Genomic DNA, 26,403 nt, shown 5'->3' on the forward strand with positions numbered 1-26,403 from the left:
CATTTGGGAAAACCGTGTGTGCCTGTTTCTGTAGATCATACATGGTTGTAATGTTGTCCGTGTGAACTAAGACAACCTTGTGAGATACGTGAAGAAGAAATGCTTTCAGGGCTAGAAACACTGCCTGAAGCTCGAGGTAACTGATATGTAGGGATTGGTGTGAGTTCCCAGAAGTCCTGTACTGTGAGGTCTCAAAGGTGAGCGCCCCAACCAGTCAGTGATGCATCTGCGGTCAGTAGGACCTAAGGCACAAGGTCTGGAAAAGGCCTCCATTTCAACAGGTTGGTGGTGTTCCACTACTGCAGAGAGCGGTGAGTATGATTATCTAACAACAATAGATCTGCCATGTGACACTGTGACTAAGACCACTGACGAGACAGACACTGCTGTAGGGGAGGCATCTGGAGTGTGGCCTGGGGAACAACGGCAATGCAAAACGCCATAATTCCTAACAGATGCATAATAGTCCTAACTGTGTATGTGTGATTCTCCTGAAACTGGGGGAGAAGAGACTTAAAACTCTGAAAGCGGGGCAGGTTGGGGTATGCTAGCCCCAACTCTGCATTGAGAATAGCTCCTAGATAAGGCTGTATCTGAAGGGGTTGATGGTGGGATTTGGAAAAGCTGTCTGTGAAGCCCAGAGTGTGAAGGAGATCCACAATCAACTGTGTGTGATATTGGCACTGCTGTAAGGACCTGGCTTTGACGAGCCAGTCATCTAGGTAAGAAACGTGGATGTTGTGTCTTCTGAGGTGTGCAGCAACTACTGCTTAACACTTTGTGAAGACTCTGGGAGCAGTAGTGACCCCGAAAATCAGTACTTTGAACTGATAATGTTTGCCTGCAATAACCAACCTTAGGTATTTTCGGTGTGCAGGGTGGATACAAACTTGAAAGTAGGAGTCCTTTAGGTCTACAGCCATCATAAAGTCACCTTGTTGAAGAAGCAGAATAACATTTTGAAGAGTAACCATGTGAAAGTGTTCTGACAAGAGGTCTGAGAGAGCCGTCCTTTTTGGGAATGATGAAGTATAGAGAATATACCCCAGATCCCTGGTGTTGTAAGGAAACAAGCTTGATGGCCTCTTTGAGAAAAAGGGAGTGAACCTCCTGTTTGAGAAGGTTGAGGTGTTCGTATGAGAGTCTGTGAGTGCAGGGGAGAATATGTGGAAGGGCGCTAATGAGCTCCAGGCAATAACCATGTTGGATAAGGGAAAGGACCCACTGGTCCGTGGTGATGTTGACCCATTCAAATATAGAGGTTTCGGAGGCTTCCCTCGACGGGTATGAAATGCACGGGGGAAGATAGAGGTAGTCATTGCTCCGCAGTGGAGGAAGAGCCTCGGGAGACAATGCTCTTACCTCTGCCCTTGCTGTTGCCTCTGTAGGAACCTCTAAAGAACCTCTGGGATAGGAGGGTGGAGGCTGTTTGGATTGGGAAGTAGATGATGTAGGAAGCTTGTTCTGTATAAACTATACCACAATGAGGTATAGTGTGCACAGGGTCCAGGGGTTCCCCAGAGGCTCAACAGATGCTAAAGTAGATAATACTAATGCTCTCTTTTGTGGTTGTGTGGTCGAGCAGTTGGCTTATCAGAGGGTAGTGAAAAGCATTTGTTGTATTGTACGCACACAGTCAAGAAATGAGGCACACACTCAATGACTAACTCTAGGCCAGTGTTTTTATATAGCAAAAATATATTTTGTTACTTTATTACTAGAACCAGAAGATTGTTGTTGCAGGTAAGTACGGTTGAAAGTAGGTATCAAGCATATGTATCAAATGTACTTTGTTTAGGTTTTGCAGATAAAGCAGTAACACTTTTCAATTTCAAAAGCGGACAGTGCAATTTTTCACAGGAACCAACTCAGTCCTAGGAGAGGAAAAGTGTTAGCGCGTTTAACAGATAAGTACTTGACTTATGATCCCAGTCTTCGGGGTTTAGTATGTCCAAAGGTCAAAGTTCAGGTTGACCCCAAAAGTGCACCACCAGCAACACGGGCCGGCTGGGTTCAGGGGTCAAAGTTGGATCTGGGTTTTCAATGGAATCCTATGAGGACTGAGGGTGCTCGGTAGGAAACATACTGCAGGTAAGTACTTGTGTTTTCAGGACACAGGCCTGGGGGGGTTTTAGGTCTGCACAGGGACACAGGTCAGCACCGAACACACACTCAGCAGCACAGGGGCAGCTGGGTGGAGGGTGCAAACACAGTGCTGGACACCCAATGCTTTTCAATGGGGGGAACCCTGGGGGTCACAAAAGATGCTGCATGCTAGGTCCAGGGGGTCGGTTCTGGTAACCAAAGGCTGGACGAGAGGGAGAGGTGCCCACTGGATGTTGCTGGATTGTCAGTTGGATTCCCCAAGGCCAGAAGCTGCAGGAGAACCTTTGAGCGTCAGGAATGCTCAACTGATCCAGTCACGGTCGGGGGGGGTCCTCTGGATTCAGGCGTCATTGTGCTTGCCAGGAGGGGACAATCCAGGGTGGTCTCAAGGTCTGAATTGCCAGGGGACCTTCTCTGTACCGGTGAGCCACCTGGACTGGGGCCTTGGGCATCAGGTGCAGAGTGGGAAGGGCTTGCGGTTCTGGGGTGGTTCAGGAGTTATTTTGGAGGGTTTCTTCTGCACAGGGCCGCTGTCCTCGGGGGTTTATGGTCCTCTGATGGGGGTTTGTAGAGGTCGCTGGTCCTTCAGGATGCGTCACCTTTTTGTAGCAGGAGTCTTGAATCTGCAGACAGGCCGGTAGAGCTGGGCCAAGTCAGTTGTCATTTGGAGCCTTCACTGCTGGGGTTGGCTTTGCAGTCCTCCTTTCTTGAGGTCGCCAGGAATCTGGTGAGTAAGGTTCAGGGGTGTCCCTAAATAACAGATTTAGGTGTGTTACAGAGGTCAGAGGGCAATAGCCAATGGCTAAGGGTAGCTACACCCTTCCTGTGCCCACTCCCTTTGGGGAGCGGGGTACATTCATATCCCTACTGGTCCCTCTGCTCCAAACTAAGATGGAGGATTTTGCAGGGAGGGGGTCACTTCAGCTCTGGACACCTTAGGGGTGGTCCTACTTGTAGTGGTCACGCCTCCTTGTTTTACGCCTCCTTGTTTTACCCAATATTCCCTCTGCATCTGCCACCAAACGTGGGGCTTGGTCCGGGGAGCGGGCATCTCCACTAGTTGAAGTACACAGGGGCACTGTAACAGGAGGCCTGAGCCTATCAGGCTCAACGCCGAGTGTTGCAGTTCCTGCAGGGGGGAGGTGTGAAATACCTAAACCCAGTGCAGGCTTTGTGCCTGACCCCAGAGAGCACAAAGGCTCTCCCCTTTTTGGGGGTGAGAAACTTGTCTGTTAGTGGCAGGCTGGCACAGACTGGTAAGCCTTACACTAAAAGGTTGGGTAAAATACAGGGGGCATTCTCTAAGATGCCCTCTGTGCACATATTACAAAAAATGGGCACACTGCATTTACAATGTCTAGGAATGGACTTAAGACACTGTAGCGGCATACTGCTCATGCAGCTATGCCCTCACATGGGGTATAGTGCACCCTGCCTTAGGGCTGTAAGGCCTGCTAGAGGGGTGACTTACCACAGGCAGTGGTTTGAGGACGTGGCACCCTGGAAGGGGTGCCATGTTGACTTTGCACTTTTTCCCCACCAACACAATCTGCAATGGCAGTGTGACAATGTTTTTGGGTGAGGGGTCCCTCAGGGTGGCACAATACATGCTGCAGCCCTTAGGGACCCTCCCTGGACACTGAGCCCTTGGTACATTTTACAAGGGACTTGGCTGTGTGCCAGGTGTGTGCCAATTGTGGAAACAATGGTACAGTTTACGGAAAGAACACTGGTGCTAAGGCCTGGTTAGCAGGACCCCAGCAAATACTAAGTCAAGTTAGCATCAATACCTGGCAAAATGTGTGTGTTTGTGGGGGGTGGGGTGTAACCATGCCAAAAGCAGCACTTTCCTACAGATGCCTCATAGGATGTGGATCTTATAGGCATCTCTGAAAGTTGGGCGATGAAAAGTGCCTCTTTGTGTGGGAGATTGGAGAGCACCCAATGCCTTTGCTGTATCTATGTCCTTTTCTAGCTTCTCAGGAGTAGCATCCATTTGAGGACCAAAATGATGCTCCTTATCGAACGGTATGTTGCTGTACTTCTGGTTTGAAACCACAGCAGTGGAGCCATGTGCCCCTTCTTAATATGACACTGGTATTGAAGCCACGTGCTTCTGTATCTGCAGCATCTAGGGCATAACGGATAGAATTATTTTAGATTGTTTGCCCCATAGCAAACATTTGCTGCCCTCTTTTGCTGTGCTCATCTGGGAGAAATTGGAGGAGCTCCTCCATTTCATCACAGTGAGTCTGGTCATATCTAGCCAATAAGGCCTGGGAATCGGCGATACACCAATGGTTAGCTGCGTGCGCAGCCCCTCTTTTTCCTGCAGCATTGATTTTCTTGCTCTCCTTCTCGGGAGAAGGAGAATCACCTGTGGCCTGCCTATCAGCACGTTTTCGTGCAGTGATGGCTGTGATGGAATCAGGGGGGACCTGGGACCTAATATATAATGGGTCTGCGGGAGCCCACTTATATTGTTTGCCTACTCTAGGGGTGATAACCCTAGAGTAGATGGGTCCCTTGAAAATTTTGTCAGCATGATGACGTATGCCAGGGAGCATTGGGAGAAACTGGATATTACTGTAAGTAGATGTGAGTGTGTCAAACAGGAAGTCCTGTTCGATAGGGTCCCTTTGTAGTTCCACATTAAGAAATGCGTCTACTCTTAGCACTACTTGCTGGTAAAATGCAGTGTCATCTGGTAGTGTGGGCGTGCTGGATATAAGTCAGAATCCCTGGACAGTATGGGTCGGAGGTCATAAGTGTCCAGGGACCTGGGTCATGCTGTGTCCCACCCAAATCTTCCCCAATATATAAATGGGATCCTTGAGGGGTATAATCTCCTGGAGTAGGTGAGGCAGGGGAATGAGGAGGGGAAGAAGGTGGAGAAGGGGTGGAGGAGGAGGAAAAGGTGTTTCGAGAGGAGGAGGAGGTGGAGAAGGCCAGCTAGATGGGCTGGTGGCCTTTTCCTTGTTTCTTTTCTTTAGCAGCGGCAAAGTGTCCAGGACTTCTTGAAAAGATAGCTTTCTCTTTAGCAGTACAGTAGAAGAAGCAATAATGTGTCTTGTACCCTCCTTAATATGGAGGCAGCCCTGACGAGCATCCATAGTCTTTAGGACAGGCTCCACGGGAGAAAGTGTAGCCAAAGACTGACTGGAGTCTATCTGCTTTGAGGTTTTCAGGGCAATGGATTTCGGCACTGAATGCTTTGGTCTGAGTGATTTTGTCTGCTTTTGTCGGATTTTCTGTTCCAGCCATGGCCTGGTGGCAGTGGCAGATCGGCGATTTCTAGAAGTTTTTTTTCCACAGTCTTGGGGCGGGTAGGAGGGGCCATGGTACTCACAGGTTGTGCAGATGTTACCTTGTGGCTTTAGATGTCTCACTGCATGTTGAAGTCAGAGGAGACCTGGCTAGAGAAAGACTCTTCCGGTTGTTCCGGTTCCTCCTGGGCGCGTTCCTCCCCAAAGATGTCCAAGGTGTTATCAGGAGCCTTGTGCGCCACTTAGAGTTGATATGCCCTTCAGTTTCAAAGCGTTTTCTGCAACCGGAAATATCTGCAGGAGTTACATGTAGCCTCCTGGTGATTGGGCGTGCTAACATAGGAATAAGTGAAAGCAAAAACAATAATGAAGAAGAGATGACGGAAAGAAATATTTCAAACCGGAGCGAGTCGAAAGATGGAGCGAAAACACACACCTGAACAAGACGGAGGAAACGGTGGAGAGAAAACAATCTAAAAAAGGAGTCGATACCCATGTGCACTATCACCGAGAGGAGGCATCACTCGATCCCGTGAGTCAAAACAATTCGGAGAAAAATAACTTGCACCACTCCGGACCCAACATCCCTTTTTGGCACCAGGAAATAACAGGAGTAGCATCCAGTCCCTATTTATGATGCTGAAAAACTCTTGATGTATGGGCAAGTGATCCTCCAGAAATCACTGTGGTGTAGGTGGTATATACAGTGGAGTGGACAGAAAAGGTACAGTATATCCATCCTGAAAATTTTCAGCACTCATCCGTCTGATGTGTTGCTCTGCTAATCACGGAGGTAAAAACGTATACTTATCCTACCACCAATGGGATAGCCTTGTGCCACTGATGGCAAGCTAAAGGAGTTTTAAAATGTTAGAGGAGGTAGGGATTGGAGTAGTATGTTGCTCATGAGAGACCCGACATTGTCCACTTCCCTGGGTTTCTGCAGCTGTAGAGGACCATATGTTTTCACTGTTGAAAGCCCTTTTCAAAGCCCTGAACAGGGTGAAACTGCTGTGGATATCACCACACTGGCTCTGAAAGGCTGAGGAAGCATGCTGAGGTTTTGCTCTCTTAAAAGTGTTCCAGGGCCAAATTCTTCGTCTCTAAAGAGAAGCCTTTCATTGAATGGCCCGTCTATAAACTCGAAATGCCCACTGATCTTATTTACACATGGCGCTAAAGCACCAGCCTGGTCCCGACTGCTATACCCAAATAGTATGTGCAGTCCAGCTCAGAATGGATGATGTACTTCGCAGTATCTTTTCCATCTTGAATGATCTGCACCAGATTAGCAGCAAATTCCTAAGGAACTGTGGACAATATCTCACCCACCACTTCCATAAAGCATGCAAAGAGTGCCCCAGGAGCCAACTGACTTTTACAGAGCATAGATCAAGACAGGCAGAGGAAAGCAATCACTTCTCAAATACTTCCATGCACTTGAATTCCCTACAAGGGGATGCAGCTGCCAATGAATTTTGATTTGTCTGCTTGTGGAGCCTAAACTACAAGTTGGTGAAGGATGCTGGAGGAGTAGCTCCGTTTCATCTGGCGATCTGTCTATTGACTGGAGGGCGGGATCCAGGTTTGGCCAACACACCCGTGAGGGTAACTGCAAAGGCCAGGTTGAAACCGAGGAATGGTTTTGAAAAAAGTCTGAGGAAGTATGACCTCTATTAGAACATTTATTTTGATCTCAATCACAGAAGTTGGAGGCCCAGAACTTCCACCACCCTTCTGATGACTACTACAAAGGAGACAGAATTCTCTGTTGAGGGACCAGATGGGGAGTGCAGTCTAGTGTTAGGAAAGTGTCCAGAACACAGGCCTCTTGAAGGTCCAAAAAATTATAACATTAAGATTCATCATCTCCATCATCCCCTTCACCATGGTGCTCAGAGTCTGAAGCCAAAGATATTTGTTTAGGCAAAGATATTGTGGCATCTATACATGAATGAGTTTAATTTGTTGAGGCTGAAGCTGAGTCGGATGGGACTACAACCAAGGGCCGGGTTAATTTGCTTCAGAGTCCAAAAGGGCAATCAGTACTTCCTCAGATGTTACTGCCAGTGTCGACAGGCAGGCACAGCAAAGATCCTGGCACCCGGTTCAAAGTTGGGGTGGGTGTCGTAGCAGCAAGAAAGAGACAACACATTAGGGGGCAGATCAATCAATGATGAGCTGGAACGAAATGAGCTGGGTGGGGGAGGAAGGGGTCGGTCCTGCAGCTGTAATGCTATTTGTGTTTTGACCACTGACTCCATATTGCACTTAGCCTAGCAGCACACCGTCACATTAGTGACCACCAACTTCATTTTTCCGGTTGACTTTATTTTAGCATTAGCCACCACCACGTTAAAAGCTGCAAGTATTTTTCCACGTTATACAATGTGCTCAAGTTTTTATTCTGCATGTTTGTGTGTTCTTTCTCACGTAGGGCTTAGGCTGATAAGAATGTACTAGGATGGCAATGAACGGTTTTGTTTTGATAGAAGGCACCTTGGGATTTTAGCCAATTCCCAACGTGTTCTTTTCAAAGCTGACCTAAAGTAACTAGCATTTTTTTAAAATAATAAACTTATGCAGTGGGAGGGAGTTACTAGAATTCTCCTCTCTTGTTTGTTCAAAGTATAAGAGGCAGAGACCAGATAGACCGGGGACTGACTCAGATCTCGGACATTCTTAGGATGCTGAGGTGTGTCATCCTTCATGTGAGGATAATTGATCTCTCTCTCTCTCTCCACGATCGATTCTGGGATCTGATGCGGATTAGGAAGGCGATAAAGCAGATTTGCCCTTGCATCATAGTGATGCATTTTTTAATTCATTATTTGTTTCGCATTGTAATATAGATAACATTTGCTGTGTATATTGCAGTGGAGAATCATTTGTACATGTTTTCATTTCATTGCTGTGACCATTTTTAAATGTGTACTTTCAGCACGCTCATCTCCTTTACGAACCTTGTGAAGTGAATTAATAAATGTCTTCTTTAGACTAACAAGCACATTCCAGAGATTTTTGTCAGTGCATGAGTGTTTCAGCTCCGTCATTAGTGAAGCAAAACAGCAGCAGGGAATCCGGACCGAGATATTAAGGCACCGACGTCCAAGCAATTTCTCCTGATGAGGTTTGCAGGATGAAGGGGAGTTATGTTTCGACTCATGGATTTCAAAATACCTGAAGATTTGGAATCAAAAGAGGATCCTTGAGATGAGTCTAGTGAGGGAGAACATATCCGGATGTTTGAGCAAGGCCAGCCCTTGCACCTCTTCGGACAGTGTGAGGTGACACACAGCTTGGCCTCGCAATACCATTTAGTTTTTAGGTTCATCCTGGTGCAATCCTCGCACCACTTGGAGTAAAGCAGTAAACCTACGCCCTAGAGACAAACCATTTTTTTTCTTTTCAGAATCTTTCATTAAAATTTGCAATTACATGAGAACATCGCTTCAACAAAAATTAACAGGCAGGATCAATTTGACAGACATCAGTTATTAGAAGCATAATTAGTATCCTTACAATGAGAACGTTGTACTGAAAATAGAGAGTATTAAGACCCCTACTCTATGCTCCTGTCTTCACGACCAGTGGCTATCGCCTTTCTCTTATGGATGTTGGTTATTATGTTATAGCTCCTTGTACGTGGTGTCCTTTAGTGTTTTTTCTCTACGTTCTTCGAAATTGTGTACCAATATGATCCAGGTGTGTATGTCTTACTCAGCTTTGTTATCCGTCTTAACATGTTTAAGACGGATCTCTTCAGCTACTGCCCACTCTCTGACATCCTTTTTCCAAAGGTAGATGCTCTGCCCCAATTGCCCCATCCAGCCTATAGCCACCCAACAATTGGCCAACAGGAGAACCAGTTGGGTACATTTGTATTTCATCTTTAGCGCTAGAGACAAACTTGGTGGGAATCTGGTGAGGGTTTGTCACAGACCCGTCTATCAGTGCTTGCGGGGCTTAAATCCTGTGGTTTTAATTGGAAGCATGTGATTTGCACACTTAAAAAAATATTTTAGAAATATTTCTGTCAGGAGAAATATAAATGAGAGAGCTAGCTCTAGATCTGTAACCAATAGTAGGAAAGAAAGGAACAGACATCTGCATGCAGGCGTGGTGGCTATATATGTGTCTGGTGTCATTTCTGGGGTGGGACGGAGTTGACGTGGAGCTGCACTACACTACCTACAAGTGCACAAGGGAATTGTTGAGGAAATTCTTTGGATGTAGTCTGGAATATGTGGTTTGAAGTATTAATCAGAACAACATATTGTGCAGCAAACCTTGAAAGAAACCTTGCAATATAGGATAAATTAGACCAAATTAAGAATTCAATCGGAACTATTGACTGCTAAATTATTTTTTAAGACAAAACTGGCAAGTGAAGTGTCATCTTTGCTGGAAAGGCCAATGTATCTCCCAAAAAAGGTCATAGCAAGAATTTTCAGTTTGAAGTTTACCTCTTTTGAGGACAGGGTGGAAGGGTTTTAAACGGCTCATTTGAGTACAACAATGTTTACCGACAAACGAAGTACAGATGCTCTTGAACACCATATTTAAAACATCAGCACCCTGTATAAACTGCTTAAATTGTCTCAATCGAAATACTGACACAAAGTTTGTCAGCAGCCTATGTTCAACAATATGAACGTGAAGCTAACAGTGTTTATGTTTTCTGATGGGTATGAGAGTTTAGGAGGGTGGATACCACTGGTCTTTTCCCCCACTAATAGCTGTTAAATGTAACTTCAGTTAATGTACACTGCAGAGGGACACTAACCACTCAATGCCAGGATCAGATGAAAAACACTGCTTAAATAAATCACAAGAACACAGATAGCACAGTGACACTATAAAAGGAAACTTAAAAATCTCAGTTTAAGATGGAGAAATGCTACCATTTGCATGAAAAAACTACAGGGAAGAGACCCATGAAATTTCAAGATGTTTGCGCTGACTGGAATTATTGGGGGAGAGGATAATGCCTTGGATCTGGCTTGGTCTTTTCCAAAATTCCTGCTATAATTTACTAGTTTGTGTCATTCACTAGAAAGAAATCTAGAATTCCCCTAGCAAATTACATATTTTCTTTTTTCCCTTCTGTGTGTACTTAATTTATTTTATAAGTATGGTTTTCTAAAGGCTATTCCAGAAAAGGTGTCAATTGCCATTTTCAGACTTGAGTGGGAGAAGCCATGTTTTACACGTCATCATCATATTTCAGATTTGCTGGTGCTTTTTCTTCCCTACATTCACATTTTTTTTTTTAACTCTTACCTCCACTGGCATCTGTAAGCTCAGTGCGACGAACAAAACCAAGGTATCCTGTTCTTGCCCAAAGTGTCTGTGTGTCCCCAAAGCTCAGTTTGGTGTTGAAATGATCAGCTTGAAGACTTTCATTGTCGTAGATGGTGTAATACCCGCTGGAGGTGTGAGGACTGTTCACCCAAATCTGCAGACATCACAAACAGAGGTTTTATCCACAAGCTGAGGGTATTATCCAATGAACCAGACAGAAGTTTCCAACCATGATATAATTATACTTGTGTCATTAGAAATCATCCAATCAGATGGCAATGGCAGGATGCATGTAAGTAGCTACTAAAAGTGAAAAGGGGTTTAAAAAAAACATTCTTTAACAAGACAAGCACTGGAAGTTACTTGCCTTCAGTAATGCTCCTTCTCATTGACCCTAACTGTAGAATCATCACATTTAGAATATACCCAAGCACTGACTGGACATGGAGATTTTTCTCCAGCTATGCTTTCTGTGCTACAGTAGGTGGCACAATATGGCTTTGCAGTAAATTCATACCACCTCAAAAATTATAGAGCAGAGTCTCAACTGTGCACCAAAGTCAGTTTCTTAGGCTTTCTCATTCCTCAACAGAAGAAGTGGAGCACCTACAACTACATACAGGTGACGGAGTACCAAAATCTAAATGGGGCCTTATTAGGGTGTTAAGGATTCCATTTCACGGAACTGGGAGGAGGGAGGGCTGTTAGAGCAATTATTCACCAGAAAGAACGTTACCAAGGGTAATTAACTTATGGATACTTCTATCAGTAGATGTCTTACCTTCAGCTTCTACAACAGGACCAGACTATTAAGGAATGAGTACTCTGTGAACACATGAACAAACACTCACATCACAGTCTGGCAGGTATCCCGAACTGGAAATCCCCTTGCCAATATCATCATATGCACAGGTGGAAGAAGCACTCAGGCTTTTCATTCTTAGCCCATGTGTAGCAGATATTAATATATGATTATCCACCTCCACAAAGTCCTTTTATCAGCACCTGGTTTAGAGTCAAGCCTATAAAGCATCTCATCTTTAGAGGGCTGTGTTTGAACGAAGAATGTCTGCAGGTAATCAATAGACCGACATGGAAGGTTGATGCCACCTTTGGCAAGAAGGCAGCCAACGTCCTTAGAACCAATTTGTCCCTAAAGAAATTGCTGTAGGAAGGATGCTCTGACAGCACCTACAGTTCATCCACATGAAGAAGGGATAGTGATCAGAAAAACTGTATTGATCTTCAGAAGCTTGCCAAGCATCTGTACATGTGGCAAGCCCAGAAGGAACATCAAAACTAAGTTTAGGTCCCACCAGGGCCTGACGAATGGTCTTGGAGAGAACATACACATCAGGCCCTCCAGAAAAGTCCTCAGAACCAGTGGATTAAAGAGAAAGTTGGTCAGGCAAACATAAAATGGCCTAAATTGCCGAAAAGTAACCCTTTACTGTGCCTGGCCAATGACAAAACGAAACAATTAATCAGAGTTTGACCTGCAGAGGGTCTAGGTAATGAACCCCAAAACAGGCCACAAATTTCCCCCGTGTCCAGAATAGATAAACTTTGTGGACATACGTTTGGCTGCAAGAATAACATCTATGACTTAGGGTGGCAAGTCAAAAGAATGTAGGTATCACTGATAAAATACCACACATGGAGATGGATGGTGTGGAAATTCTTTCTTGTTACTTAAACAAAATGTCCTCCAGAAGGGCCAGCGCGACTAAAGGATAAACACTTAGAAGCTCTTAATCCACACTCTTCTTGTCCAGCTCAGGGTTATTGGGATGACTTGAGCCTTGTCTGTCCTGACTTTAATCATGACTTGAGGCAAGAGATGAAGTAGCAGAGAAATGTATAGGAATATTGTATCCTACTGAAGATGGAATCATTCTCTCAATTACCATTTTGTAGGAATCTCCAGTGTGAAGAATATTTGACAGTGTTTCTGAAAGTGCCATAAAGATCTTGCTAAAGACCACCCCACTGATCAAAGATGCCCTAAGGAACCTCAGGATGGAGGGGCCACTTGTGGTCTAACTGTTGATGGCTGCACAGCTCAGCTGCCCTGGTGTTCAGAGACCTTAAGAGGTAGTTGGCTACGAGAAAGATATTATGCTGGTCCAGCCACCTCCAGAGATCAAGAACCTCCTGGCACAGGATTCAGGTACCCACATAGCTTAGTTGTTGTAATATAATGTGGCAGTTGTGCTGTCAGGATCTGTACCAACCTTACCTTGATGGTCAGTAGGGCAGCTTTAAGGGCCACACTCTGACCTGAAACTCACAAAGACACATGGAACCAGCATGCTGATGGAGACCAGAGGCCTCTGATCTCACCTCGCCATAATCACAACCCTGCTCCGGCGGTGGCCTAGATCTGAGTGGGAAAGGGAGCATGGCTTGCATAAGAACAAGTTGACACTTGTTTACCACGGCATAAGGTCCTGAGCCATCTTTTGCAGGATGTGGACAGCATTGGGGAGGTAACCCAAAGGCTAGGCCTACTGAAACCTTAGGGTCTATTGCAGAGACCAAATGTGCAATCTGGCATACAGGATGAAAAGGACACATGAGGCCAGGAGTCCAAGAAGTGTCAGAAACATCTTCACTGAAACCCAGCAATGAGTCCAAAATGTATCCTAATTGCTCCAGACTAGGTTCTGTTGTTAAAAGGTTCTAAACGCTACTGTGTCCAGAATAGCCCCTTTGAAGGCAACCCTCTCTGTTAAACTCAGATGGAGCTTAGACTCCTTGATGGAAAACACCACGATGAGCAAGAGCCCCTGCTGCAGTCCAGGGGTGGTCTGTGACTGATGACGACACTTCAGCCTTGAACAGGGAGTTGTATTGTAGAGGTTTAGGAATATATGTATCCTTGATCTCTAAAAATAAGCCACGACCAACCACCATCACTTTTGTGAACATCCTAGAAGCCAAGGTAAGGCTGAAAGGCAAGCTGGGTGAAATGGGAATCTTTAGACCCCCCCCCACCCTGAATGTAGGTAACATCTGTGGAACTTCAGGACAGGCATATGAAAATATGCATCATACAAGCCTGGGACACAATCCGGCACCAAAAGCATACAATAGCCAGAGGTCCAATTAAGGCCACAGGCCTCCTTTCTTCTTCAGGACAAGGAAGTAGAGCACTTAGCATCCCTTGCGTCTGTGAGCACAGCACCCACTTGATGGCGTCTGCAAGGTGGTTTGCCAAAATGTGCTCTGTGCTGGGAGTGGCGTGCGCGAAGATGGCCTGGTGTGTGGTGAGCACCTATAGTGTTATCAACTTATACCAGGTCTAGGTAATCCCCTATTTGTGAGGTGTAGACAGTGTCTAGGAAGCCAGGCTCTCTAGAGGTAGCCGTGGATGAGCAACCAAGACTTATCTAGGAGACATTCAAAGCTTATGCAATAGCACTTACAGTCACACAGCACTTACACACATGAAAGAACAACACAGTGTTACAAAAATAAAGGCACTTTATTATGGTAACACAAATACTAAAATACTGTATAGGCAATACTCCACTTGCAGGTGAGTAAACACACTATTATATACACATTAGTAATCAGGAATGGGCATAGAAAGCAATAGAAAACCATGAAATAACAGTAAATAATTGACACCCTAGGGGGCGAGCAAACCATATACTAAGTAAATGGAATGCGAACAGAGGGCCTCTACCCAACGAAGTGGAATCTGTAGAGGGGAGCTGGAGGAACTAGGAACCCCAAAAGTTAAGTACCAGGGTCTCCCTCAGCGACCAGGAGAGAAGAGGTAAGTACCTATTTTTTCCCCAAACCCACAGGTAAACTATGTAAAGGGACGGGGCAAGATCCAAGCAGGACTGGAAGAAACAGAAGATGGATCCTGACGGAAGAGGTCCTGCAAATGAAGAGGACCAAGTCCAGTTCCAGTTGGAGTGTCCGGTAGGGGAAGGAGTCATTACTTATCCTTCAGGAGATGCAGGACCAGGTCGACGGTGAAGACTAGGAGTCTGCTATGCAGCACAGGAGCAGCAGAAGGGTTCCAGAAGTGATGCAGTCGATGTCCCATGTCAGAAGAAGAGTTGCAGTCAGTCAGTGGTGCGGAAAAACCACCAACAAGCCTTGGCAAAGGCAAAAGTTGCAGAAGAAGAGTTGCAGAGCTGCTGGAGACCAGGAAGGTCTGAGGGGACTCAACCCAAGGAGTGGAGCTCCAGGCAACCCTCAGCAATGAGGAGAGCCAGAAGTCAAGGATGCAGCCCCCACTGGCAACTCACAGGCAGCAGACACAGGAGTCGCAGTGAGGCCCACTCAGCACACCTGGAAAGTCCCACATCACTGGAGCAGCAGGCTGGAGACTATGTTTTGCAGAGAAGAGTGCTGGAGGCCGGGGCTACATTGAGCCTGAAGATCCCTTGGAAGAAGAGCCAACAAGCCTTCATAGCTGCAAGAGTCGCAGTGCCCTGGGGTACTGTCCTGCAAGGAGAGGCAAAGACTCACCACCTCCCAAGCTGGTAGCGAGGACCACTCCAGACCACCACCTGTGCTGCAGAATCCATGCAGATTTGCAGGAGAGGATCCACGCAGCCGGTCGCTGATGCAGTTGGTGCTTGCGGATGTAGGGGAGTTACTCCTTCACTCCAAAGGAGATTCCTTCTTGCTTCGTGGTGCACACTGAAGAATTGCTGTCCTCAGAGGATGCACAGCCGGGGAAATGTTGCAGTTGCTGGAAGGAGCAGGACAAACAATGTTGCAGAGTGAAGTAGTCACTGGAGCTGCAGATTGTAGGTTCCTGTGAAGTCCAGTTGCGGTTAAAGTGGCCAGAAGCCGAAGTAAATTTTGCAGAGGAGTCCTGCTGGAATCTTGCATGTCAAATCTGAGGACCCACTCAACAGGGAAACCCTTTGTAGCCCTAAAAAGGGGACTGGTCACATAGGAGGATGACCACCTATCAGGAGGGGGCTGTGACGTCACCTTCCTGACCTGGCCACTCAGATGCTCCCAGGGGACTCTGCCCACCTTGGATTCAAGATGGCAAAATAAAGTGGCCCCCTGAAGGAGCTCTGGACATCACCCCTGGGGTGGTGATGGACAGGGGAGTGGTTACTCCCATTTCCACTGTCCATTTTCACGCCAGAGCAGGGACCAGGGGTCCCTGGACTGGTGCATACCGGTTTATGCAAGGAGGGCACCAAAAGAGCCCTTTAAAGCGTATCAGTGGCCTGGGGAGGCTACCCCTCCCAAGTCATGTAGCACCAATTTCCAAAGGGAGACGGTGTTGCCTCCCTCTCCCAAAGGAAGTCCTTTGTTCTGCCTTCCTGGGCTTGAGCTCTTCAAGCAGCAGGAGGGCAGAAACCTGTCTGCAGGATGGCAGCAGTGCAGGCTGCACGGGAAAATCATGCAACCTGGTAGGAGCAAAGCTGGTGGTCCCTCTAAGGAGCCCCCAGAGTGCAGGAATCATGCAATCAATAGTGGAAACAGTATTGAGGTATGATTCCAACATGTTTGATACCAAACATGCCCTGGTTCGGAGTTACCATTGTGTCGCTGGACATAGGTAGTGACTTTTGTCTAGTACACATGTAAAATGGCTTACCCGCACTCATGAAGAACAACAAAAATGGAGCTGGAGTTCCTGGGGGCACCTTTGCTCAGACACAGGTACTTGCACCTTGCCCTCTGAGCTAGGAGGACCTGCCGTAGGGGTTGACTTATAGTAACCTGGTGCAGTGACCTGTAGTGAAAGGGTGCATGCACCTTTTCATGCAGGCTGCAATGGCAGGCCTGCAGACACATTTTGCATGGGCTCCCAGGGGCGGCATAATACATGCTACAGCCCATGGGGAACCCCTGGTACCTAGGAACCATGTACTAGGGACTTAGATGGGGGCACCAGTATGCCAATTGTGGGGTGCACAAAGTCAGGAACAACCAAATTTAGAGGGAGAGAGAGCACACTCACTGGGGTCCTGGTTAGCAGGATCCAAGTGAACAGCAGGCAAAATATGTGTATGTGTGTGTGTTAATCATGGCAAAAAGAGGATACTTTCCTACACGGCGGACAATCAGGTAGGGGAAAAAAGGAAAGGCACAGCTTAGCCATTCTGAACAATTTGTAAGACCCTTCCGTGTCACGTGACAGATCTCCAGCTTGGAGGGACATATCGTGTCCTGACCCTACCAGCGGTTTTGGGCCTGGGAGGGCAAATCAATGTGGCTTGAGAGCTGCTATAGCAGGGGTGGAAAACTTTTAAGAATAGTGTTCCCTGCTGATGTGAATGGTCTTGTCCACCACGTTTCCCTCTGCACCAAAAAAGCTTTGTTTTCTGCTGCATCGACAGGGAAGGCTGGTGCTGCTTTGAACCTAGAACTCTGGAATAGTCCATAAACGTTCTGTACTGCAGTGAAATTGTCTGGGCTGTGGACAATCACCCTGAGGACTAAGCTGTGGGCGCTTATTTTTCAAATGCTGAGTGGGTCTTCTCATTGAACTGTTTAGATCCCTTGAAGGGCATATCCATATGGGGTGCTTGGACAGCCCCTGAAAACCTGGTTAATCGCTTCCAAGCACTACACTTGTGTCAAGAGACACAGCCTATGCAGTAGGCAGTGTCCAGGCCTGCAAGCAACACACTTTGCTGCGTCCTGCCCATCTTAGATCATATGGGCCAATGAACTCCTGATGTCGTCCCAAACGGCCTGCAAAATCTTGCTGGCCGTGTCGCTAGAAGGCACATCGTGGTCAAAAAGTGTAAAGCCAGGCTAGCTGAGAAAAACCATCAATACATTTAAACTACCTATGCTGGGCAGCAGAATTTAAATTGAATTTACTTGTGGATGCTTGCACCAAAAGATGTTTGGTGGTGGGAGCCTTAGAAAAAAGCAGGGTCACCAGGGCCTGGTTTGTGCCTCCTGGCCAAGGTCAGTTGACTGGAGGGGCAGATTATGGCATAGACAAAGTGGCCATGAAACTGATCATAAGGGCCTCGTTGAATGATAACAATCGATCAGCTGAAGTTGGACCCTAGTGAAGAATTTCTATCAACTGGCTTTGACTTGACTTTCCGAGTAGGTAATTGCAAGTGAATCACTTCTGCTGCTCTACTACAGCATAAAAGACACTTGTTTTGATTTGTGGGCCAGGTCTTAAGACCAACTTTGTCTCAGGGGAAGTATCTAGCACATGGGAATTTTGCAAGTCTAAAGCCAGCCCTTAATTAGTGCAATGTCTTAGTTAACTCACTGTTTAATATAGGCCGCCTGGCTTGGGACTAAGTCAGCACGGGGTCAGAAACCAGCAACCCAATCGAATTTGGTACCATCAGGTTTAGCACAGAAGGAACTGGCATGAATCTAGGGGCCTTATTGGAAGTCTGGACTGAATTCAGTATGGGTGCAGGATCAGGGCCGGAGACGGCAACTGCCACAAAGTGAGGGCCCACTGGTGGATGTTCAGCTGGGGTTGAGGAAGTTCCATGGCGCTCGAATGGAGCTTGCAGTGTCTGGAAAGTTGACAGCACGGCCTCACTGAAGGCTGAGAACTGCTGCTGTGTCGATGATGAAAGTCTGAGGGACTCAAAGCTCGCTGAGACTAAATGCGGGACAGGCTTGGAGTCCAAAGACACCGGACTCTTTGAATAACACCCAGGGACGAATAGCACTTGGCCTTCTTGCGCTTAAAGAGTATTCTTCACTTACCAGAACACCAAGCAATAATGGGACTTTATGCTGAGCTCAGCTCATGACTGCAATGGGAAAAAGCCATGCGATTTGGAGCAGGTCCTCCTCTTATGCTTCATGATGTAAAACTTATTTTCCCTCTCCCTGATTGCTTTCGGGTGCATGAGAGCAAACTTACTGCACAACTTCGAGTCATGACCTGAGCCAGAGCAGCTGGGGCACACACTGTGTGTCTGTGATGGACAACTGGTTTCTGCAGTCATGGCACGACTTGAATCCTGCACACTATCTATGAGACAAAGTTTGGAAAATCTTAAAAATTAGGATCAGAACTCTGGATGCACACTGAGGATACGAAAGAAAGAACCAGACATCATTGCCCGGGTTGTTCTTAAATGCATCTTGCTAAGTCACTTCTGGGCCAGTATGAAGCCACCACAGATCCATATGGCACTATCTACCATCCCAAGTGGACCAATGCTGAAAACAGTCTGGACCCAGTCTGTCTGGAAACATTATTAGGTGATGAATACGCAGATGGATGTATCCATCGGAAATAATGCATATAGATAAAGGTATATCTTATCTATTGAAAACTTTACCCTGTAACTATCTGTTCATATGGTGTAGTGCTTTGCATACTGCTGCTATTTAGTGTTGGGCCTGAGCGTCTGCAAGGTGTATTCCTTTGAATAAGTTCTAAATAACAAGACTTGTTGAGACTCCTACCATGGTCCACAATGCATCGGAACAATGGCTTGACCTCAGATTATTTTCCTGCTAGCAGGCCAATAGTGGAGTGGAGCAGTTGTATTGTGAAAAAGCTAAGAAAGAGTAAAAACATTTGTGACCATTGTTGCCTTCTGGAGGGAGAAAGGTGGGCACGTGTGAATATATAGCAACCAGTGCTACAACCAAGACAGTTACAAGGTAAACTTTTTCTACCTTAAATTGTGTGGCTGTAGATATATATGCTCTGCATAGACTGTAATCAACAAGAAAACATTGGTTCCTACTGGAATAATAATTACCTACATTGGATCAAAAAAAGGCACAATCGCACAAATAAAATTGTTGTAGGTTGTGACACAGAAGAATCACAGACCACCATAAATAACTAACACCAAACAAGTAAAAAAAAAAAAAAAAAAAAAATAGGCAAAATGTATTTTTGACAATAATCATAGTGTCTCGTGTGAGCTGGAACCAATAAATACCACAAGACCAAATAGTGCAGAAATATAGTTGCTACAAAAAGAATAGGTTTCCAATTGTCAAAAAAAACACCTAAAAAAATAACCTCAATGTCCATTAGACCCTGTTAACATTCAAAAGGGCTAATTGTATGGTTAATTTGCCCACTTGTCAATGACGCTTTGACCCTCTATGAAATATGGGTCAAGTTGCCAGGGATCAAGAACTTCAAGGGAATACTTCAATAAGGGTCCTTATCCCTCGGACGAGCCGCTGCGCACCTCGCGGTTCTACTCTGCTGAATGCTGTGAGGCTGGATTATGGAGCGCGTTCATTTTTGAAGCATTCACTTGAACTTCTTTATCCCAGGCAACTTGACTGTGACGTTCCTTTCATTTTTGGAGGACGCGTGGATCTCAGCAGGTATTATAGACCAGCAGCTGTACATAAATGGTTCCCATACAGGTTCCCCTATGTAAGCACTACATTTTAGATCTTTTTGGCAGATATGGTGGGGTACAACACTGAGTCTTTCCTTGGCTTCCATCAGGTGTCCTAATTATTCTATGGTCTGGAGGATACCCTATTTTTCTTATATGATAATTATTTATGGTGGTCTGTGATACTTACGTGTCACATCCTACAACAATTTTATCTGTGCAATTGTGCTTTTTTTGTAATCTAATATACCTCATTATAATTCCAATAGGAACAACTGTTTTCTTGTTGAATACTCTAATAACCCTCGTTCTTGTTGAGCAGAGCTGCCTTTGCTGTTAGTTATAACTGCATAGACTGTAAGCTAGTTTCTACTTCAGGCGGTGGCTAGCGAGCAAATGGCAAGTTTGAGGCAGAATTCTTAACAGTTTGGCCAACTAAAGCCTGTTAGCTGGCACTGGATGTCCACAAAGTTTTTGTGAATTTGTTGGCGAGTGGACAAGAAGGATTTCTGTATAATGTGCTAAAGGGATGTAGCCTAAAAAACACAAAAGAACATGGAGGCACCCTTTCTGCGTGTGAAAGTTGCTCTAAGATGCATAGCTAGTGTGTGTTTGGCATATACAATTCGTATGCATTTGACAATTCATCTCAGTACCTGATTGAGAGATGGGGTATGGGGTGTCCAATGTGAGGTATGGCAAAGGGTACAAGGAGTTGTTTTGAGAAGGACTTGGTCCTGTAAATGTAGTATGAGTGCCCTTCTGACATACAGTTTGTGTGTGTTTGTGCCACAGAATCCATGTGTGGAAAGTAGGGAGGCAGTTCAATGGTTTGAGTAATGTGAAAAAGTGACACTGCCTTTGGGAAAACTTGGGACTTGTTCTAAGAACCTCTCTGTTCTTGTGAACCTGAATGAAAGATTTCTCCATGATTAAAGCCTGTAGTATGCTTATGCGTCTGAAAAAGGCGATTGTTATTAGGAAGGCCACGTTCCATGTTACAAACTGGACAGCACAAGAGTTAAATGGTTCAAATGATGCGCCAATGAACTGTGTGCTGGTGAAGGCGCACAGAAGTGTATGCTAATCAAGTGTTTGAAGGCGAGGCATATTGCAAATTACAACCTGCAGTGATTATTTAGTGAAAAATAACTTTTCCTCTTGGACACATCAAAGGCACACGTACTGGACCTGAGCACATTTTTGTGACTGAGCATTCACTCTTCTCGTTCCCAGATCTTGAGGTATACGAATTCTAGGTCTCCGGGTCCAAATCGCTAGGCTGAATTGTTTGCATGTGGATACCTGAATTTGCCCTGCCTCATGTATGGAAATAAGCAGAAGAGGATGAAAAGTATAAGCAAATATCCCAGACAAGGTCATCCATGGTGCATTGCCCATGGATTGTGGATACAGAGGTGACATTTTAGCATTTTACATTTCCAGGGTGGCAAACAGGTCAAAGGTCAGAGTACCCTACTGGCAGAAGAACTTGTGAGTTCAGTGGTATCGACCAGTGTGCAGAAGTATAATAGGGATCTTTTTAAATTAAAAGAATCTAGTTCATGGAATGCGGAAGATGTGAGGGTCAGTGAGGAATCTACGATTAGATAGTCTCTCCCAGAAAGAGGATTACGAAAGATAAGTAAGTTGTTCTTTTGATAGAGACCTTCTAACTACAGATTCCTCTCCTCTGGAATAGATACCAATGCAGTACGCCCACACTGTCTCCTGGGAAATCTCCAGAACAGGAACCCCATGTGACAACACAGTGGTAGAAGCCTTGGCTCTTGTGCGGGGACCCAACAAGCCTATTGAAGGGTGCTCCTTCACTAATGGGTAGCAGATCTTTATGCAGAGCACTATCCAACGACAGATAGTTTGTTTTTTGCACAGCCTTACATTTCTTTGATCCTGGGAACCAGACAAAGAGCTGGTCATCCACCTGGTGTTCTCTGGTGTGATAAAGATAGAAGTTAAGAGGCCTTTCTGGGTCCAGCTGGTGTAGTTTCTCCTACACTTTACAGATGTGAGGCAGAGCAAAGTAAGTTGGGAGAGTGATGTTTTGTCCGACTTGAATGTTAATCACAAGCTTAGGCAAGAAAGAGGCGCGGGCTGCAAGGCTCTTTCTGGTTCAAACTATCTAGCTGCAGATTCCTCACCTTATGAATATTCCCCAGGTATCAGACTGGATCCGGAAACATTCCAGCAGTACCTCTGTGCGCTAGAAGGTGGAGCCTTGCGACTTCACATGGATGCTGTTCCAAGCTGGAATTAACATGCAGGGCATATATAGATGCCTCTCCCAGGTGCTGATGTCAACTGCTTTGGAGACAGTCCAATGCTGTCAGAGCCCCAAAAGCAAATTGGCAGACAGTGTGCAGATTCCTAGACTCGAGTTCTTATTAATGGATAGACTTTTGGAGTGGCTAAGAAGGCGGCCGTATCGGACGCTTTCTAACAGAGCTCCATGCCGGACCCAAACCATATCCTAATAAATCGTAGCCATCCCGTACCCCGCTGGGGCCACTTGCAGGAGGGTGATCGAAGCCTTAATCACTATGTTGTGGGGTCCCTAAATGAAGCCTGGGGAATGCTTAGCTGCAGCACCCCACCTGGGGGCTTGGGGATCGACAAGACTGAGGCCAGATCACCCGTCACCCTAGTGAATCGCTGCGGCCCTATGCCGCTTAAGGTTAGGCCGCTATCACCTATGGTGAGCCCCTAGTGGTTGTTCCTAGGCTGCAGGGACTAAGCCCCCATATCCTCCTGCGCCCAGTAGGAGCCGCGCACCCACTTCCTCCTGGAGAGAGAAACGAGTGGAGCGTCCGGGAAGGACTCACACACCCCTGTACAAAGGACACCATCTAAGGCGCTGGATCCCTGCAGGTATGACACTTGATGCAGCCCATCAATCAGGCTTTTAGGGTGGGGGTGGAGGGGGGGGTGGGGTAGGTGTTCTGGGTGTGGAGGGTGGTCAGTAGGGGTGTGAGGACAGCTTCCCCTGCAAACACCCCCCCAGCAACTACCCCATGCCTATTCAGCAGCCCTGGGTGCCCCACCTGATCTGCTTCTGCACATGAGCCGCAACTGCATAGACCTCTCAACTAGGGCCGCTGCACACCCACACCACAAGAACTGCCTGTGCAGAGGATGCCTCCTAAGGTGCTGAGCCCCTGCTAAACAGCCATCACTGACAGGCCTTCAGGTTCTTGGGGAGGGGTTTATGAGGGCACGCACCTCCCTGCAGGTGCTCCCTGATGACCTGTGGTCCCTGGGTTCCCACCCCTTGAACGCTGCTGCGCAGGCTCCCACAGCTGGCCTCCTAATTCCCGCAACTACACTCCCCCACCATGCGAATGGCCTGCAGGGCATTAGGGCTGGCTTGACCCCACAAGCAGCTCCCCGGATAATCACTTGGGCCCCACAGTCTTGAGTGTGAATGTGTTGCTGTCATCACCTGTGACTTGGCGAGCTGCATCAATACATGGGGACTACACTGACTGTGCACTTGAGGGAGAGCGCCACATCACCCTTGAGGGGACCTTGCGGTCCGGTGGCCCACACACATCATGGTTGGACACTGCCTGTACACCGAACCTTGTTATGAGCAGTGGTGGCCCATCTCCCTGCATGCTGCTGGACACTGTGACAGTGTCTGGTGGCCCCTGGAGAGCCCACCAACTAACGCCTCGGCCCCTATACGGCAAACTAAACTACCTTTTTGAACAAGTACTAGCAGTTCTCCCTTACATGGGGGGCCTTGCTGATTGTGAGATACTGTACCTGAGTCGCTGTGATGAGTGGACGTCCTCATTTCACTGAATGCTGTGCCTAGGCTGTGCTGCTTCTCCACACCACTGTACAAAGCTCCTCTTCCCACTCACACTGCCGAAGACAACGTCCCCTAGGACACATGAACTGAAACACATTGCCTTGGCTGAGGGACAGGAGTCCTGGGCTGCACACAAGGACTGCTACTCCCCTGTCGGATTCAACCGACAGACCCAGACCACCAGCTCTGCCTCCTTTTTGTTCACCACACACAGCAGGTGGACTGTAGAGGCAGGCAGCCCTGGCCCATATGCGCTTAACGCAACCGGACCTATGCCTCCCATACTCACCATAACATGATGAGGAAAATCAGGACTGCCAAGAACGTAATCCCTGATCCCGGCGCCGCTCCTGGCCACTGCCAACCACACCTTGGGCGCCCTGAACCACCCAAAATCTACCATAGACAAGGGCCACACAGTTTGAGAAGGTTCTCCATGCCATTCTGGATGCTAAAATGTCACTCGAGGAGAAAATCAATGCTGTCTCTTTGACGTGAACCTGTTGAGAGTCTATCAACGCATGCTGGTGGACCAAGTGGATGTCACAGAATCTGCATAGACCTCAGTCAGCCTACTGTGAAAGAAATTCAGGCCAAGATGCTCACTATGCAGGAAGAACGGACCTCCCTGCATCGCGGAACGGAGAATGCCGAGGGGTGCTCATGGTACAACAACATCCGCATCTCAGCGGCGAGCTCTTCCTAGAGAACTGGCTGATGACCATCGTTCAGGAGAACAAGGGCCCCAAATTGTTCTCGGTGGAGAGGGTGCACCATGTCCCACGCCACCCACCCCCATCCTAAGCCCCGCCCACTCACTGCATGTTTTCTTAATTACCGTGACCAAGACCTGATCTTGCAGTGCTTTCTCAAAAAGTGCCCCTGGTGCTTTGAGAACATAGACATCTCACCATATACGGATTTTACAACTGACGTACAACGTCTCCAGGGCTCCTACCAGAGGGACAAAACAGTGCCTGCGTGAGCTGCAACTGCGCTGCTACTTGCTATCTCCTGCAAAGCTTAAGGTAATAGACAGTGAATCCTCCCTCATCTCCTCACCTGAGGTTGTATGGACTTGGCTCCAAGCCAAAGGCCTTGCGGGTATGGCAGACTGCTCACACAGACAGGGACTGGGTGACGCCCGTGACCCAAACGCAGAAGGCGGAGAGCGACCCGAACAAGACCCAACTAGCACCAAATGTCCGAAGAGCAGGCTTGTGTGGTAGAGGCAATCACCCTGCAAAGCTCGAACCACTCTACAGCACTGTGAACGTAGTCGATGTTCAAATCTGGCTTGGACACTGGTGCCTCTATGTCCTCAACAAGAGTGGCACACCTGATCTAAAATTTACACCACGTATGGCAGACGACCTAATATGAGCATCATTTCACGTGTGGCGTCTTTGTCCTCATGTGGGGCTGGCACACTCTGGCCCTCCTTCAGTGAGAACTCCAGCTGATGGTGATGGGCTAGGTCCTTTGGAGAGGACACCAGTATCGCCGCCACCTCACACTCCATACTTACTCCAATGAGGACTTGTGTATAATTTCTGTTATCATTATTGTTTCTATTTCACAGATGGGGATTTTTGGACAGGGACAAATGACCACTGTCCTGGGTGGGAATGTGGCGGCTGCACCTAGCTGTTGCTCACATATGCAATAATGGTATTATTGGAGTCCTCTCAAAGGGCTGCTATGCACACGGGTGTTTCCAGGGGACACCCTCCCTGGTCCTGGATGGCCTCTCTAGCACTGGGGCGGCACCTTCACTGGGTGCCACATCCTCCACCACATGTCCCACTGATAACTCGCGGGATGGGACCCATGGCTGAATCTCACAGCCCACAGTACCACATCCTTACTAGGAAAGTGCGTGGCATGGCTATTCCTGCTAAACGCTACCCTGTTTATGGATAACAAACACTGCCACATGAACATTGCCATGCTACAAGGAACCCACCTAACACCAGTGGAGCTACGATAGGTTTGCACGAAATGGTGGTGGCAAGCATATGGCATATCCATGCCAGCTTATGTTAGGGGAGTGCTCATTTGGATCACACCTGGGTTCCCATTCGTACTGAAGACACAGAGTAAACGCAGATTGACTTGTGATCTTGGAGGGCCAACTCAATGGTGCTCCCTTCACATTGGTAGAAGTATATGCCCCCAATGCTAATCAACCAGGCTTTCTAGGAAGGCTCAGCCCAGCCCTCTTTCGATATTACACTACACCCAGGACTATAAAGAGATGACTTCAATTGTGTACTGGATGTCTCTAGCGACCATTCCTACCCTCCCCTGCATGCCGCTACATGTGTCAGTACCACATAGCTTTTTTGCACATGGATCACACACCGAGGCTTACATGATGTCTGAAGGCCTGACTCAAAAACCATGGGGAATACTCTTTTTACTCTCCGGGACATGATGTGCACACTAGGATCGACCTCTTACTTTGCACGGAACCATTGAGACCACTGATGTCCCAAGCGGAATACTCGCAGCGTTCCCTATCAGAAAAGTGCACGTCACTGGTGACTCTTAGGTGGGGCTGACACCACCCCACCATACCCACATA

The 26,403-nt window shown here is 47.0% G+C and overlaps 1 protein-coding gene across 1 annotated transcript in view; it reads right to left on the bottom strand.

Moving 5' to 3' along the window:
• DIP2B (disco interacting protein 2 homolog B) overlaps positions 1-26,403 on the bottom strand; it is a 738,038-nt gene that overhangs the window by 15,727 nt on the left and 695,908 nt on the right. Inside the window, exon 36 of the mRNA XM_069230866.1 lies at positions 10,656-10,830. Coding sequence (XP_069086967.1) covers positions 10,656-10,830 — 175 coding nt within the window. The remainder of the gene's footprint in view (positions 1-10,655; positions 10,831-26,403) is intronic.

The sequence above is a fragment of the Pleurodeles waltl genome, chromosome 4_2 (assembly GCF_031143425.1).
Source record: "Pleurodeles waltl isolate 20211129_DDA chromosome 4_2, aPleWal1.hap1.20221129, whole genome shotgun sequence".
Taxonomy (NCBI): domain Eukaryota; kingdom Metazoa; phylum Chordata; class Amphibia; order Caudata; family Salamandridae; genus Pleurodeles; species Pleurodeles waltl.